The sequence below is a fragment of the Crotalus tigris genome, unplaced genomic scaffold, assembly GCF_016545835.1.
Source record: "Crotalus tigris isolate CLP2741 ecotype Arizona unplaced genomic scaffold, ASM1654583v1 scf7180000018371.15429387391:27106975, whole genome shotgun sequence".
In the NCBI taxonomy this organism is placed as follows: domain Eukaryota; kingdom Metazoa; phylum Chordata; class Lepidosauria; order Squamata; family Viperidae; genus Crotalus; species Crotalus tigris.
In genome coordinates this window covers 21,062,694-21,078,759 of record NW_024096970.1, presented here as the reverse complement: position 1 = coordinate 21,078,759, position 16,066 = coordinate 21,062,694, and the positions used below count along the sequence as shown (strand labels likewise).

The following is a 16,066-nucleotide window of genomic DNA, read 5'->3' as shown; positions in this document are numbered from 1 at the left end:
AAAGGCATGGCAAAGATTGACTGACTTAATCTTAAAGGGCAGGAAGACAAGGTTAACCCATTTGTGGATTCTCCATCGTCATGCTGAGAAAAGACGTTCAGGTAAGACAATGCCCCTTTTAAATCTAGAATAGCTTGGTAGAAAATAGAAACGTTACCTGTGAAGTATGTAACTATTTAAGTGAATTCTCAGAAAGGTTTTGTGTGTTAGTTTACATTTATAGTCTCTGCCGCTATTCTTTTATACCGTAAGTAGCTAAGGCCAAAATAGGTTTCCAGTAATACAATCCTGCTTATATATTGACTTAGGTGGAGATGGAAGACTTTGATGCAAATATTGAAGACCAAAAAGAAGAAAACAGAAAAGATGCAGAAGAAGAAGAGAGTGAACTGGTAGGAAATGCCCCTGCAACATTTTTTTTAGTATAATCCAGGTGTAGGCAACCTTGGCTCTTTTATGACTTGTGGACTTCAACTCCCAGAATTCCTGAGCCAGCTGTGCTGGCTCAGGAATTCTGGGAGTTGAAGTCCACGAGTCATAAAAGAGCCAAGGTTGCCTACCCCTGGTATAATCCAAACAGAGTTTGTACTTGCTAGAATTCAGTTTGCTTTCTCACCACCACATTCCCTGCTAATTCTATCATTTTAAGAGCACTGAGTTGAATATATAAATTAATATTTAATAATTCCTTTGGAATATTTAAATCTTGAGTACTAGGAATCAACATTCTGTCTTCTATTAATAGAAGTTACAAACTTATACAAGCTACAAGTTAGTGAAAAGTCAATTTTCAGATGCAATAGAGAGATTCACATTTGGATACCCAGTATAGAAGACAGTTAAATTGTTTGTTTCATTAGCCATTTTCATAAGAACTACATGTAACTAATCTTTGTTACATATCAGGATATCTCTTACACATAAACATAAATTCCATTATGTTCAGTGAAGCTTATTCAGAGGAATTTATGCACACAATGTTAAGCTTTTAAGGAATTTGCATAGAATACTTATTCATAGGAAAAGAGCAAAGGGCTAGTTAATTCTTTCTAAAGTTGGGCAGCAATTCATGTTCAAAGGGAAAAAGGCAATTGTGTGGGTGCTTGTTTTATACCTGACAGTTGCTTCTTTAAAAAGCTGCATCTTCCCTGGGCTTGAGTAGCTGCCCAGGCAATCCCAGCCAAAAATGTGCTTGATTGAAGGATGTGAAATGTAAATCACTTTTTCATCTTTGAGTCTAGATCAGTGCACAGTCTGCACGAAACAGCTCATTCCATCAACTGAAATTCCAGTTTCAATTCAGCTTTTGGCTGAAGGGCAGGACTCCTTTGACAATACAATACGAGGCAAAGCTATAATCATAAATATCATATCAGGGGACAGAAATTTGTGTATTTCTTTCCTCTTAAAAGCATAGACTTACTGGGTAAAATAGGAAGGGATACACTGGAACACAATACCTCCACCCATTCTAAATTACTAGATTTGATCCTTGTACTCTTTCTGGCATCCTGTTTTGGCTTGAAGACTAAGAATGTAGTTTTTTTTTTATTTATTTATTATATTTACCTACTGCCACACTTGAAAATCCAAGTGACTCTCAGCACTTCTATTTTGTTGAAGCTACACCATTTCTACTTTGGGGTAATATGTTTCATCTTGCTTGAAGCTCAGTAAATGTTTTCAGGAAGGGAAAAAAAATTGCACCAATACAAGCCACAAGTGCTTCTTGGAAGGGTATAAATAAGGGTATTTAGGTATACCTGAATACAGTTTTCTATATGGCTCATGTTAGCTGTTGTGATAAACTGAAGAAATATATGGCTAAAACGTCTAACCAAATCCAACAGCAGCCAACTACTAGAAAGTTCGATAAATACTTACGGAGTGGGGAAGAAGGGAAATTCTGATCAACATGCAATTTTTACAACCTCAAGGAAGTCTAGAAGATCCAAGCCTACTTGATCAGCAAATTGGCAGTCCTTAACATTGATATCCTTCTGTCTGAAAAAATGGATAATTGCTATTGAGGTGTAGGTTTACTACAGCTTTTCAACCACATATGGGAGTTCACAACCAACATTTATCCTTTAATAGAGTGCAACTGGATTGTGCTTGAGAATTAGCTACTAATCCATAAGGTAGGTTTATTCTCCCTCTTTCAACCAAGTCAAGCAAAAAGTTGCTGAAGGTTTTTTATGCTGTTACTTATTTGTTGGATAAAAGAACTTTCAAGGAAATTTTAGCACCTCTTCTGTCCATTCACAATACATATTTGTTTGATATTTCTAGATTTTACTTTTTGAACCAGTTCTCCAGGAAAATAAAGAGTATACTTTCTGACATTGACTGAAATGGTAATGGTAATAGTTGGATCCTTCCAGGATACCCAACTGATGATTCATCAAAGGCATCAAGAAATAATTAATGAATCCCTATTATGAAAACACGTTTCTTTGTCTATTGTCAACATGAAATATTTTTTATCCAAGACGCTCTGAAGTCCAAATAGATGTTTTCAGTTGCCCTCCTTGTACTGATAACATTTTATGAGGATGTGACCAACTGGAGCGATTCTGTTGTTTCATGTTGACTGCATAAATTTCTCTCCTCTCACTACTTCATTTGTGTGTTTCCATATGTGTACATGTATATGTATACATATACATACAGATATAACAGTTTTGAATGAATCCCCCCTTCCCCCTGAGCAGTTAAAGAATTCATTTGGATGTTACGAGATAAGCCGTTTGGCAGATGAGCAGCATTAGCTGGAAATGACAAAATATTTCTCAAATGTAATCAATTTCTCATTGATAACATTTGGTCTCAAAGCATCTGCCAGTAGAAAATAATTCAATGTATTGATTGTTCTAGGAAATTAACATCTGATAAAAATTACTAAGAAAAAAAAAGGAAAGTTAACATGTATCTTTTATCTTTTGTATTATCAAGGTGCTTCTCATACATATACACAAGGAAACACAACATTCTTATTTTTTTTGCAATGTAGCTGGACATAATCTTTTTCAGAAGCCTGCTACTGACTTGGTTTTATGATTTGCTCTTATTTTGAAATTAATTTTTTGAAAAGATAACAACATTTAAAATAATTTCTGCAAATAAAATGAATTTGTAATTATTTTTGCAGAACACTACCAACATAATCTGTCACCATTTTAACAACTAAACTATGAAGGATGCATAGTGAATGCCCAATTCTTTGTAGATTGCTTATTTATATTACATACTGTTTCCACATTATTGAACCACCTCATTTTATTTAGATACTTTCATGTTAAAAACTAATGTGTTATTATATTTTGCTCTTTATCCTACTACAAAATCTTTGCACCAAGATGGTGCTTATTAGATAAAACCTTTAGTGACAGGGAACTTGAAATTTTGAAAATGGAGGTGAGTGCAAAAGGTTCAGATAATATATTCCAACTCTACACACCTAGATGTATGATTTTGAATGTTCTAGATTCAGATTTTGCTGTTTACCTTGGAAGGACATCAAAAACTTTTCATATAAATTACTCTGGAACCAGACTTAGATTTACACAGTTCCTTGCGATCAGATTGATTGAGAAAACATATAGATCCTTCTCATATCCAGTGTCATGTTGTCTCTCTCAGAGCACTGGGATGTTACATAGCATTTCCTATTAATTCTTGCATGAATATTCACTGTAAAGAGTAGATATCCTGGAGGAAAGCAGGTATAGCATTATTGAAAATAATTTTTTGCGGACGTTTACCAGCAAATAGAATCAATGAATTTCTGAAGTGTTTGAGAACTATTTGATGATTCAATGAAGAATAGAATGACAACTTGTCTAGATTGCTCCTGAAATATATTCAGCTTATTAAATGGATGGTCAGATAATAAGCTTGACTTACAACTACACTTACAACTTTGCTAAAGAAAGAACAGCTTGGATTAACCTTTTCTCCATGCAAAGAACAATAATAAATCAAGCTAACTGGAAATACAATTTTATTAACTTAACTTCTTATTCAGATAGTTTTTGTTAAAGTTTGGGAGTTTTCATTGCTATTATTGGAACCATTTTTTTTATTTTATAGCAACTTTGTTATCAAACATAGCTTCTATTGTTATTTCAATCTCCTGAGAAAATTAATTTTATAGGTGATTTTCCTCCCTATAATCACTGAGGCCTGAGTCTTTCTAAATCAAGCAGAAGATGGAGAACATTCGTGCAGTAGATTGCTTCAGACATAGTGTATTCCTGAAAGGATTGTCCATCTCTGAACCAAAGTTATAGTTGCTGTACATCCAATAGTTGGCTGTTCTACCTTTTGAAATAAAATAGAATCTATACTGATTATAAGATTCTTTTCTGGTTATATGGAAAGAGATCCATGGTCTCAACTTAGATCACTAAATTTCCCAAAGCACAATTTTTTATGATATCAATTCTTCTCTTTCGTTTCTTTTTAAAGCATCATGGATTGCTAAAAGTTTTGATTTCAGAAATTAAAGCCTTTTCTCCAGAATTCTGACGATCTGCTCCCAAAATGGGCAGAAATTTTATTGTGAAATGAATTTAAAACTATTTCTTCTGAATGGACAGAAGAGATATCCATCTTCACAGGCAATTTCTCTTTAGCTGCCTGGATTTTCTTGTAATAAATACTTATTTTCTTCATAAATATTATGACTACATTATTGGAAAAACTGCTGGATCACACCCACATCTTTAACCTAGTATCTTGGTTTCTATAGTAGTCAAAAAAATGCTATGGAAAGCCTGTAGAACATCCCCTCTGATCACTGCTGTGTTTCAGTCACTGGTCAGAAAAAATACAGTCTCTGATTCTGGAAATGGCTACTAATAGCTATGTCTATATATGCCTTGAATTCCTGTCATCCATGAACGTATCATATTCTCTTAAAGCCTTCAAGATTAGTAATCATCATTCAGGTAAATGAAATTTAAAGATAAGTAACATTAGTTTTTTAATTACACAATGCTTCTTTTAATTGGACCAGTGATACAAGTGTTTTTATTCTGAAGCTTTCTACGTTTCAGGTTCTTAACGTTTTTATGTTGGAATCATGTATCTGCCGGCCTGAGAGTGGATGCTAATTTTATTCCTTCCAAATTGTATTGGTTTTTTTTAGAAGACAAAAATGATCAAGAAGACCAAGTAAAGAAAAGGCAGAACTGTAGTTGCAGCACAGATGGAAAAAATAAACACTTTCCTATACTGTTTTTCCATTGTCTGCTTTTCATCAAAAATTTCCAACGTTGAATTTTTCTTTCGGAGTTTATTCTTCCAAATGAATGTATTCTTATCAAAAAGATAATTGTTTTTCATGGAGTAAATAACTAAGTTACCAACATAAACACCCATCTCCAAAGTACATTATAGAACAAATGTTATTGTTATGAAATAGCACAGCTATTTCAGTTGATTCTTCAGAAACCAGAATGGTAATTGCCTATTGAATTGTACATAAGAAGAAAAATAAATAAATGGACAGTACAGTCATTCCACCCTAAAGTGCCAGGATTTTAACTGAGAATTAAGTATTGTGATATTCTATACTGCTGCTACCTGTAGTAAACATATCCTGTTTCTCTTAGACAACTGCCAAATTTCAGATACTGAGAGCAAAAAGAACATAATCTGGTGGTATGAGTACAGGATGGGAAGAATCAGCCTTTGGATCTGAAGCAGAAACCAACAAATAACCAGTGCAAATTAATCAATTTGCTGGGCCAGCAACTTTTTCCTCAGCCTTTCCAGACAATTGTCAATAGCAGCTTGTTAAAGAAATGGAATATGGAAGTTCGTAGAACATAAGCATACAGTTCCAGAAAACAATGTTCCTAAAGTCTCAGCCGCTAAAAAGTGTTCATGCTTCTTGCAGTTAGAAGTGGCTTCAGATCAAGCAGTGCCTAAGAGCTGCAGTCTACATTCCAAATAATGGCACTATCTATTTCTAAATCAGGCAGCCTATCAAACAGCAATATTTCTATACAAATTATAAAAATGGTACTTTAAATTAATTTGAACCAAGAGTTGTATTAAATAAAATGTATTAAACAATGACTGAGGTATTGGGTTATAATTCTACTATTAGTCCTAAACCCTAATTTAACTAGGAAACAAGTACATGTCCTTGGTTGGATGAGGAACCCTGCACATACATGTGCCCCCTTGCTGCATTGGTTTTCCATCCAAATACCAGAGTTCGGTGGACAAAAAAGGTGAAATATGCCATCATTTGTTCAGAAGGAAAAGCAAAATTTGGATCTAATCTCTAAATAGCTGATGAGTGAAATTTCATCTTTTTGAAAACGTGGGTCGCTTGTGGTATCCTGCCTGATTGATATGTACTCTGCTGGGTCAGACTCTGAAGTTCACGTGTCACATATTTTTGATAACTAAAAATGTGAGATTTCCATTAATAAATGCTTTCTGTCGTTTCTAGTGGTTTTAACTGTTTTTTTCAATCAGTTCTTGTATTCAGTAATACGTGCTTTTTGTGATTAAGTTCTTTTCTAATTTTAAAAATACATATTGAGGGCTGAACTAAATGCAGAAACCCATGCTAATAAAAAAAAGATGCAATTTTAGAATACTTTTTTAAACATTTGTGGAAGAGTCCCTAAAAATAAAACTCAAACAATTGTCAAAGATATTCATGCTTATATAGTGGGCTTCTGAACTCTTCATCCCACACTGTTCCCATATAGAAAGATGACCTGTGAAGATACTATTATAAAATACTATGTGGAAATCCCTGATACACATATATGAATTCTGATCACGCAACACACGCAACACTGAGAAATATATCATACCTTATTATTGTGAGATACTTCCTATTGTGAAATTATTGTAAGATACACTCTTATTGTGAGAAACACTCTTGTACTGGATGCAGAGTGACTATGAATATTTTTCATATTGCAGCGTTTTACAATTTCAAATCAAGTTTACAGTTCAGATTGAGTATCTTAAGAAAATGTTTGCAGTATAATTCTGTTGCAGGATAAAATATGTTATATGCTTTCTGTATCTCTCTCTAATCCTTCGAGCTTCTCTCTGTATATGATTTAGGGTTACATTCCGAAAAGCAAATGGGAGATGGATACTTCTGAAGCAAAATTAGGTGGGTATTTAATTTATTTTATTAACAAAAAATCATATTCACGCAATATGGTCTGATCACATGCTTGAGAAAAATATACTGAATTTGATATTTTTGATGATACAGCTGCCTCAAGGCAGTGTAATATCCTTTTATCTCTGCAGCTGCAATGCTATAATAATCAGATTTTTAAAATTTAGTTACGAGAATACTTTTGTGATGCAGTTTCTTATATATTAATATTCAAATAAATGAGTGGTGAGTAAAAGGGATTATTTGTAGTGGCTTAGTATTTCCTACAGAGCTGACCAACTTTATGTATGCCATTCTTTAGACCATTATATCTGTATGTTAAACTCTGATTAGACTAACATTATTGTTCAACATTATGCCTTGGTTTGGCATTATTGGAGTTAGCACATATGGGTATCGTTTCAAAGCATAATTAATATTTTATAACATTGTTATGTGTGAGTACATTCTGTATCTTAATGGAGCTCCAGTGCTTCTCAGAGAAAAGAAGCAGAAAGATGAGATTTTCATTATTTTTTAATTTTTTTCATTTAAGCCATTTGCTATGTTCTTTTCTTGGAAGCCATTGCTTTAAAACTATTATTTGACCAGTGTAAGTATGTTCTTTTGTATTTTAAAAGTACTATCTTAAATAGTTACAACCATTGAATTATAGCATTTGAAGAGTAGAAAATTTTTAGTAGAAATAATAATATATCAGATTAAAAAGGAAGATAGTTTGAACACAGAAATGTATCTTTATCAGCACTTTGTGTTCTGGTATATCCATGGCAAGAATAAAATAATAATAATGTGGCTGTCCCAGTTTGATGCTTTTAAATGTGTCTGGACCACAGCTGGTCATAATGATGAACAATGTCATATGAAAAGACATCAAGGAATTTTTGATATACTTCAGTTTCTATAACATATTGAGTTAACTCAACGGTAAATGTATCTTAATAGTCCTGGAGGTTTTATAGGACAATATATCAATAAGTATTCCCTTTCAAGTGCTTTGATTTTCAGAGGATAATAACATTCAAGGCAAATACAGCATTAGGAAGGATTCATTAAATGCTCGCTTTTAATATAGATCTGTTTGTTTAATGTTTTTACACACTTTTTCACTATAGGGAACAACTTGAAGAAATCTGAAGGATTGGTATAAGATTATACATATATAAGGTTTTTTTTTTACAGATCTGTTCTTTTAGTGAACAATTAAAATGTCAAAAAGAACTCCACCATCATGCCTTTCTAATATATGACTTGTGCTCAGCAAGAAGGCCAAAATAGAATGCTGAGCAATTGAAAAAGATTTGATTAAAGCAAGTATGTGCATTCACTGAATATAGAATTTGCTATGAAGCCAATGGCTTAATATCATGATTTTGTATCTTTTATACCATATAAATTAATAATTTGATTAATTCATCAGACTATAGAAAAGTATACACATTTTGCCACAATTAAGGATTTGTTCAATATTTAACATATTGTTGATTTAATTTTCTATATCTATGTATACCATCTTAAATTCTTTGCATGTTTATTCAGATCATTCTATCCCCCCCAAAAAAATCCTGGAGGCTACATTATCTTCCTGTTGCATGACTTAATTTCCTAGTAATGCCATTATCTGTAAGTTTTTCCTTCTTAGATAAATTCAATATTTTAAGCAAAGGAGGCAAAGGGCCCGGTGGCATTGTATAAGATATAAAAATGAGAAACCTTAACAATAAAATACATTAAAATAGTCACAAGCAAAGAATTAGTAATATGGCTTTCTACCATATTATGGAAACATTCCTTGCTAGCTCTGTGGTGTATGCTACATATGGTGAATCTCTGAGCGTTCGTGCATCTTAAGAGTTTACTTCATGCATTCATGTGACACGGTTTATTTTCATGGATTGTTCTAAATGGACATATAATCTCATAAGAACTGATGTCACTTTTTGCAATAATATTTTTAAAATAAAAAGTCCTGAAATGATTTAAAATATTTCTATTTCACTTCACGTTGTGTTTGTGATAGCTTTACCATATAATCAAAATGAACAATAAATAGTTCAATAACAAAATAAAACTATGGAAAAAATAAAACCATTTTAACCTGTAGGAGCTTTAGTGAAAACAAGCAGTAAAAAACTCCCAACAAAAGCTGTAGCAAAGAAGGCTACCTATGATTGCAATCCATCTCACCAGGGTGTATGAATGGAGCTATTAAACGATCTAAAATCCTTGTCCTGAGCTTGCCTATTTATTTATTTATAATTGGAAGCTATTGAATATAATAAAGTTATTTAAACAATGCAAAGATGATTGTTACAGTAGATTACATTTTTGATGGTGCACTCTGAATTAATTTAAATTACTCAATAGGATCTTAATGTAGCCCCAAATAAACCTAATCATTTTAGTCCAGTGTCTGTATTGCTATGGTGTGGAGACCTCCCAAGACGGCTACCTTTGGTGTATCAGCTGATGTTGATTTAAAGAAATGAGCTATGAAAAGTATATAGCTTATTTATAACAGTTTGTAATAACACACACATGCAGGGGATCTGATCAATTAAAAGTTATTAAACTACTCAGACCATCCTTTTATATTTTGGCAACCAATGTGCTGCAGTCTTAGCTGACTGTATTGAGTTTGATGTTGGATGGCACATAACTAAAATATGTAAACCATAAATAAGAAAAACTACAGTTACTAGGTAACAATGAGAATGAACTATGCCTTCACTTTTGATATAATCTGACAGTTGTTACATACTTGTTAACTTCTGCTTACTGATTTTCTTCCAGCTTATCAAATCTAAACACCTGGTTCAGAACATCTGCAGTCTTTCTAAATTTAATGAAAAGACAGCAGAAAGGTTTTGGGTGAGGGTTTTCTTTGTGTTATGGCAGGAGTGTCAAACTACTGGCCCACGGGCCAGATGCGTCATGTCGAAACTGCGCTCACCCCATTGCCGGCAATGGAAAAAAAGTCATGATACATCGCGACATGTCATGTGACGTGAGTTTGACACCCCTGTTTTACGGTATACTAATAAGCATTTACTGTAGATTTCCTGTTGACATTAGTAATGTTAAGTAGATTTTAAATACTATCAGGCAAATGAAATTTTGTAGAAATCTAAAGCATGTACAATATGGAGTGGAGCAAAGCAGCAATCCTCCAACACAATCTTTTGCAACCAATTGGTCATATTGAATTGTAGACACAGAAACCTCCAGTTTCCATTGGAGATGGAGAATGTAAACATGTACTCTGGTCAGTATTATTAAAAACTGATGAAAGGTACAAAAACACTCCCACATCTTCTTAGTTATATAACTTGACCACAGTCAGATAATACAGTGATAATGTTCATTTTCCAAAGTTCTTCTGAAATTCAAATGCTGTTGCTCCCAATGCTAACAAAATCGATAAAATGTCACTAAGTATTGGCTTCCTCATTCTAAAAACATATTTCAGATGTTATTTGTTTCAAATATTACCTGTAACATAATACAGCATGTTATATTAGTGTCTCCTCCTATATATTTCCAACTTTTTGCTTATAAAGGAATAATATGTGAATTAAAATGTCTAGTGCTGCTGTTAATTCTTTGGATCACTTACCTCATAATTCCTTTCATGCATCAATCTTGCCATTATTGCAGTAGTAAATCAAACTTGATGGAAATAGACACAATTCTACTCATATAATTTGGTGTCTTAGAACTTTGTTCCTTAGAATTTCTTTGTTTTCTAGCTGAATATTGCATAAACTATTTTTGTATCCATTGCACACAAGAATTATCTTTCCATGTTGACTAGATGTGCCTATTAATAATTTGTGGTTGCAGCAGTAAAAAGCAAGGCTTTTATATCCTTTTATACTCGCCTTCCCATTCAACTTTTCCTTCCTGAATCTGTTCTTAAAGGCAAGAAGAATTAGCAAATAGAACCACACACAATATACACATATCTAATTAATAATATTTTTGGCTTGTGTGCAGGATTATTTGGATTGTGATCTGAGTTTGTGGCAGTTTCTGTACAGTTATAATATAAATCACATATAACCTGAAATGTACATCACTATATTTCTTCATGGTTTTTACACATTATTTCATGCTGCTCATAATCTATCTCTTAAATGAAATTGGTTTTTGTAAGACAATTTGTGAATAATGTTTAATAGATTTCAATACATTTTACTATGACAGAGAAACTAAAGACTTAAACCAGATTATTTTTTTCTGTTAACAGCTAAATTAAACACAGGCAGAAAATGTTTAATTGGCTGTTAAAAAAAATCTTACACTATGTTTAATAGCCCACTTATTGCAATTTTGCAAATAACAAAAATAACAAAAACATATACATTATGAGAGAGATAATTCTGATATAGAGAAATGTAATACGGTAATTTTCACATCAGTGCCACTTTTCTGCCTGTTTTGTTAAGAAATAAGTATGTAAGTGATTTAAAACTCCATTCAGAAAATAGCATAATATGGAATTTGCTATTTGTAATAGTCTATGATAATCATTTAAAAGTTAAAATGTTCCATTTTGCATTTAAATACAGGTGTATTTATAATAATAAATGTAAATGAGAAAAACAGTTGTTTTTGTGTAAGAAAAACACCAGTTTTACTTATATGTGCTTGCATGTAGCCTGTAGAAATGGCTTCTTAGTAATAAGATTGAAAGATACTGTTTAGAAAAATGTGTTGATCCATACCAAATAATTATTACAACCACATATTTCAACTTTATATCAGCTACTGAAACAAAGGCAAAAAAACTCTGATCTGCTTTTGGATTTAATTCCTCCTTAGCTGGTATTCTGCATTACATTCAAGTTCTTTGTCTGGTGATTGTTCTGAAATAATGTTTCATTATTTATGGAACATCTCATGTATCTTCCATAGTTTTGGCTTAAAATATAGAATGGAACTTCTGAACTGGTCATCAGAAGTGGTTGAAGTGTCACCATTGTACATGGATTCTGTTAGCTATTTGAGGCAAGAAGTAGCTTCTCTTACACATATGCATGTTCATATTTTTGCACACAAAAGACTGAATTTCCAAAGGGTAGGATTCGGGTGCTCCATTTTGAATTTATGCCACTCACAAAGACATCCACTAATTGGCTTTCACCACTATATATTGTAAAAGATCTGTTTAAGAAAATCTCCATGTATTGTGTTTACGTATACAAAATTTTATTTAACCATAAGGCTATGTGTTTGTTCTCAGACAAATTGGATGGGTTGCGAACTGGTACTAAGAGGAAACGTGACTGGGAAGCAATTGCCAGCAGAATGGAAGATTACCTTCAGCTTCCAGATGATTATGATAGTCGTGCTTCTGAACCTGGGAAAAAAAGGGTAATAAATATCATTTTTGTTTAACATACCCCAGCTGCACTGAGCTTCAGGAAAGCTCTTAAAACCTGTCCATTCTGATAGGATAAATAGTTATATGAGGCTATTCCCTCTTGCAATGGTGATATGTTTGTTAATGGGATGCTATTGCTAAAAAGTATATTAGCTAGATTGTGTTAGTATATGGTTCTTTTCTATCTGGAGAGAACAACCTTTCAGTATACTTAACATTGTTATGTTAGGTGGAGTCATGTTACATATGGATGGAGTTGGTGAGACATTTTTTTTTTTCAGCATTGAACTGCCTATTGGAAATTTTACAGTTTTATGTGTTTGTTATCTCAAAATGGCAATAACCATTCAGTAGTTATGGTTAGTGGGGACTCCAAGAGCTGTGAAAGTGACTGTGGGCTGACCACTTTAGACCAACACAACTTTATTTTTCAGTAGAATACATATTCCTCTGCCATCCAAACTAGTCAACTAAATGCAACTGGATCAAGACAAGGGAGCATTGTGTTGTTTTCTCAGCAATTGAGAGTGGTCTGATTACTTTGTCAATATCTCCTTCTTGAAATCGTTTTTCACCTTTTTATCAAAGGGTATGCAAAAATTGCTTAGATTGCAATAAAAGAAATCTTTATGAGGTTTTCCTGCTTTTGACTGTCCATCCCACCAACAAATTTTGTAGCTTGCAAAGTCAGTGGAACAGTGGAACAAGATTCACTGACATATCTTTTTCCCCTCATTACTTCAATGTTTTGTTTCAGAGTTTCATTGTAATCTAATTAGTATAGTTTTTACAAATAAATAATATGGATGAAAGAAAGTTGAACTTGTATCCCAAGTGCTTAGAATAAACTTTGAAATCAGACTAGTTATGATATATTGATGATATATGGTCATGATATGATAATGGTAATATATATCTAGAATGAAGCTGAATATAACAACATTTAACTTCAGCAACCAAAGAAGACAGTATCCAAACTCCAGTGGTAAAAAATTAGCAACATTCCTATATATTCAGAAAACAGATGCATATTTAGTGCTTCTGAAGAAGGTACCAGTATCCTCGGAACTTGTTAGAGCAGTGTTTCCCAAACTTGACAATTTTAAGGCATGAGGACTTCAACTCCCAGAATTCCACAGCCAGCAACGCTGGCTGTGGAATTCTGGGAGTTGAAGTCCACATGCCTTAAAATTGTCAAGTTTGGGAAACACTGTGTTAGAGGAATTCTAAAGGTGTGTGGAACAGTCACACCAAATTCTAAGGGAATAAATAGCTCCTTGTCCAATAAGAAACTGGATTTAAAATATAAGTTAGCAAGCTCTGAAAAATAAAAATGAAACTCTTTGAAAAAAATCAGTTTTTCATCCATTTTTCCAAGTAGGAAGGTTTGTGAAAGAGGGCAAGATTAAAAAGAATATTCTTATCCTTTTTCTCTTTATAAGTATCATCTTCATCCAAATGCTTGATTTTTAAAATCACAAAATTAAAACATGGGTAAGACTTAAATTTTGTTCACCTCTAAATACATTAGGAAGCTCAAGTGAAGTGATAGCTAATCACTTTTCTTAATCGTCTAAAATTTCTGCAGGGGGTAAAATTGTATCAGGGATTTATGCATGCTACTTCTCTTTCCTAAAAATTACTGTTACCCAAGCAGTGTATCTTTTTCTTACAGGTAAGGTGGGCAGACCTTGAAGAAAAGAAGGATGCAGACAGAAAGAGGGCCATTGGTTTTGTTGTGGGACAAACAGACTGGGAGAAAATCACAGATGAAAGTGGTCATTTTGCTGAGAAAGCCCTCAATCGCACCAAATACATCTGAATCAGTTGGCACATGGAAGATGTCTTCCTTTAAGGTTAGAGCTGAACTTTCTATGTCTTCATATGTAGTTGAGAATGAGCTAAAGAGCACGTAGGAGATAGATCTGGGTGTTATTTTAATCATTTGGTTAAAGTCAGTTGTCTAATCTCGAACTATATGCAGTTTGGAGGAACAAGAATAGCACAGTTCAAAAATTGGGGAAATCCTGGTTTACTCTCAGCTGTGATTACTTTTCCCAGGCCTATATACTGGCTCATCATCTAATCTTTTTGTTTTTCTCTACAGGCTGTTTGCTTTGGTGAGAGATGTACACAAGGTGGTATGGAACATGTCATTGCCCATCTAGAGAGCTTTGTGATTCTTTCCTTTTGAATTTTTTATTTCATTGTGTTCCTTGCCTATTAACTGGCGATATCCAGGATCCCCAAGTTATATAAAATCCTCTTGCATCTCAATGTGAAAAACATTTATGTTAAATCGGTAGTCTTAGCTTTTATGTGTACAGTAGAATTGCAAGACAGTACTGAAGCCATTTCCTCTGCTGTACCCTGATAGAATGTCAGCATTACTTTGTATTGTTGCTTTGTGCTATTGTCATTTTATACTGTACAAACTTGGTAGTTTATTGTACTAGGAAACAGAACAATAAACTTTCATTATAAACCTAATAATGTGATTGACCATATATTTACGTTGGCTATTATCTCTGGATTTGATTTTTAAAACAAGAACTTCTCTAAATAGCGTGTTGGAGATTGGCAAGGAGAAGATAAGTAAATGAAATGAGGATGGGCCCAAAATGTTTCTGGTCATTAAAGTGCCCTATTTCCTTATACACAAATCAAAGCATTTTTATTCTCCACACAGCTTTATTCTTTACACACTCATCATTGCATTGGTTTAGAGCAGTGGTTCTCAACCTGTGGGTCAGGACCCCATTTGGGGTCGAACGACCATTTCACGGGGGTCGCCAAACAATGCAGTCTGCCATTTTTTTCCCCTTTTCCTTAGCTGTGCTACTCCCTTTTATTCTATTGGCTTTTGAAAGCCAATAGAATAGACTCTCTTGAATAGAGTCTAATTCTATTGGCTTTCAAAAGCCAATAGGAATTGTCCAGGCTTCTCTGCCCTGCTAAGCCCACCAAAAGTCCCATTCTGCAAACAGTGCTGCACCAGTTGAGTAGTCCTCGACTTACGACCGGTTGAGTAGTCCTCGACTTACGACTGGTTGAGTAGTCCTCGACTTACGACCGGTTGAGTAGTCCTCGACTTATGACCTGTTGGGGGTCACGGCATTAAAAAGGTTGAGAACCACTGGTTTAAAGCCATCTCAGCTGTCACAAAAACGAGAACTTTAATTCATATTTGAGTGAAAATAATCTGTCGCCAAATAATTTGATTAAGCAACTTTCGGAATGGTATATATCCTACAGGATGGGTTGATATATTGCTTTTTATTCTTTGCCGATGTTTTTGTTTTGAATTGTAGGTGTAGCATTGTATGTTTTATGGTTTCAATTGTGCATCACCAAGTGTGTGACAAGAGGAGTATCCATTTAAATTGAAATAAATAAGATATGCATCTTATTTATTTCCCATGCTTATTAATTAACAAATGCAATTAACTTTTTTGTCCTAGTTTCTCTTCATAGGCATGTTATTATTGATGTGTTTTTCCTCTGTTCTTCTTTAG

The 16,066-nt window shown here is 33.6% G+C and overlaps 1 protein-coding gene across 3 annotated transcripts in view; it reads left to right on the top strand.

Moving 5' to 3' along the window:
- The window catches only part of YLPM1 (YLP motif containing 1), a 62,968-nt gene extending 47,927 nt beyond the window's left edge, over positions 1–15,041 (top strand). The window contains exons 17-21 of one of the 3 annotated variants that reach the window (XM_039351732.1): positions 309–392; positions 7,102–7,153; positions 12,411–12,541; positions 14,227–14,407; positions 14,659–15,041. In XM_039351732.1, the coding sequence (XP_039207666.1) occupies positions 309–392; positions 7,102–7,153; positions 12,411–12,541; positions 14,227–14,373 (414 nt within the window). In that variant the 3' untranslated portion in view covers positions 14,374–14,407; positions 14,659–15,041. Of the gene's footprint in view, positions 1–308; positions 434–551; positions 1,702–7,101; positions 7,154–12,410; positions 12,542–14,226; positions 14,408–14,658 lie in introns of those variants that run through there. The other 2 variants (XM_039351733.1, XM_039351734.1) reach the window with 2 other exon arrangements.
- Positions 15,042–16,066: the final 1,025 nt, after the last annotated feature.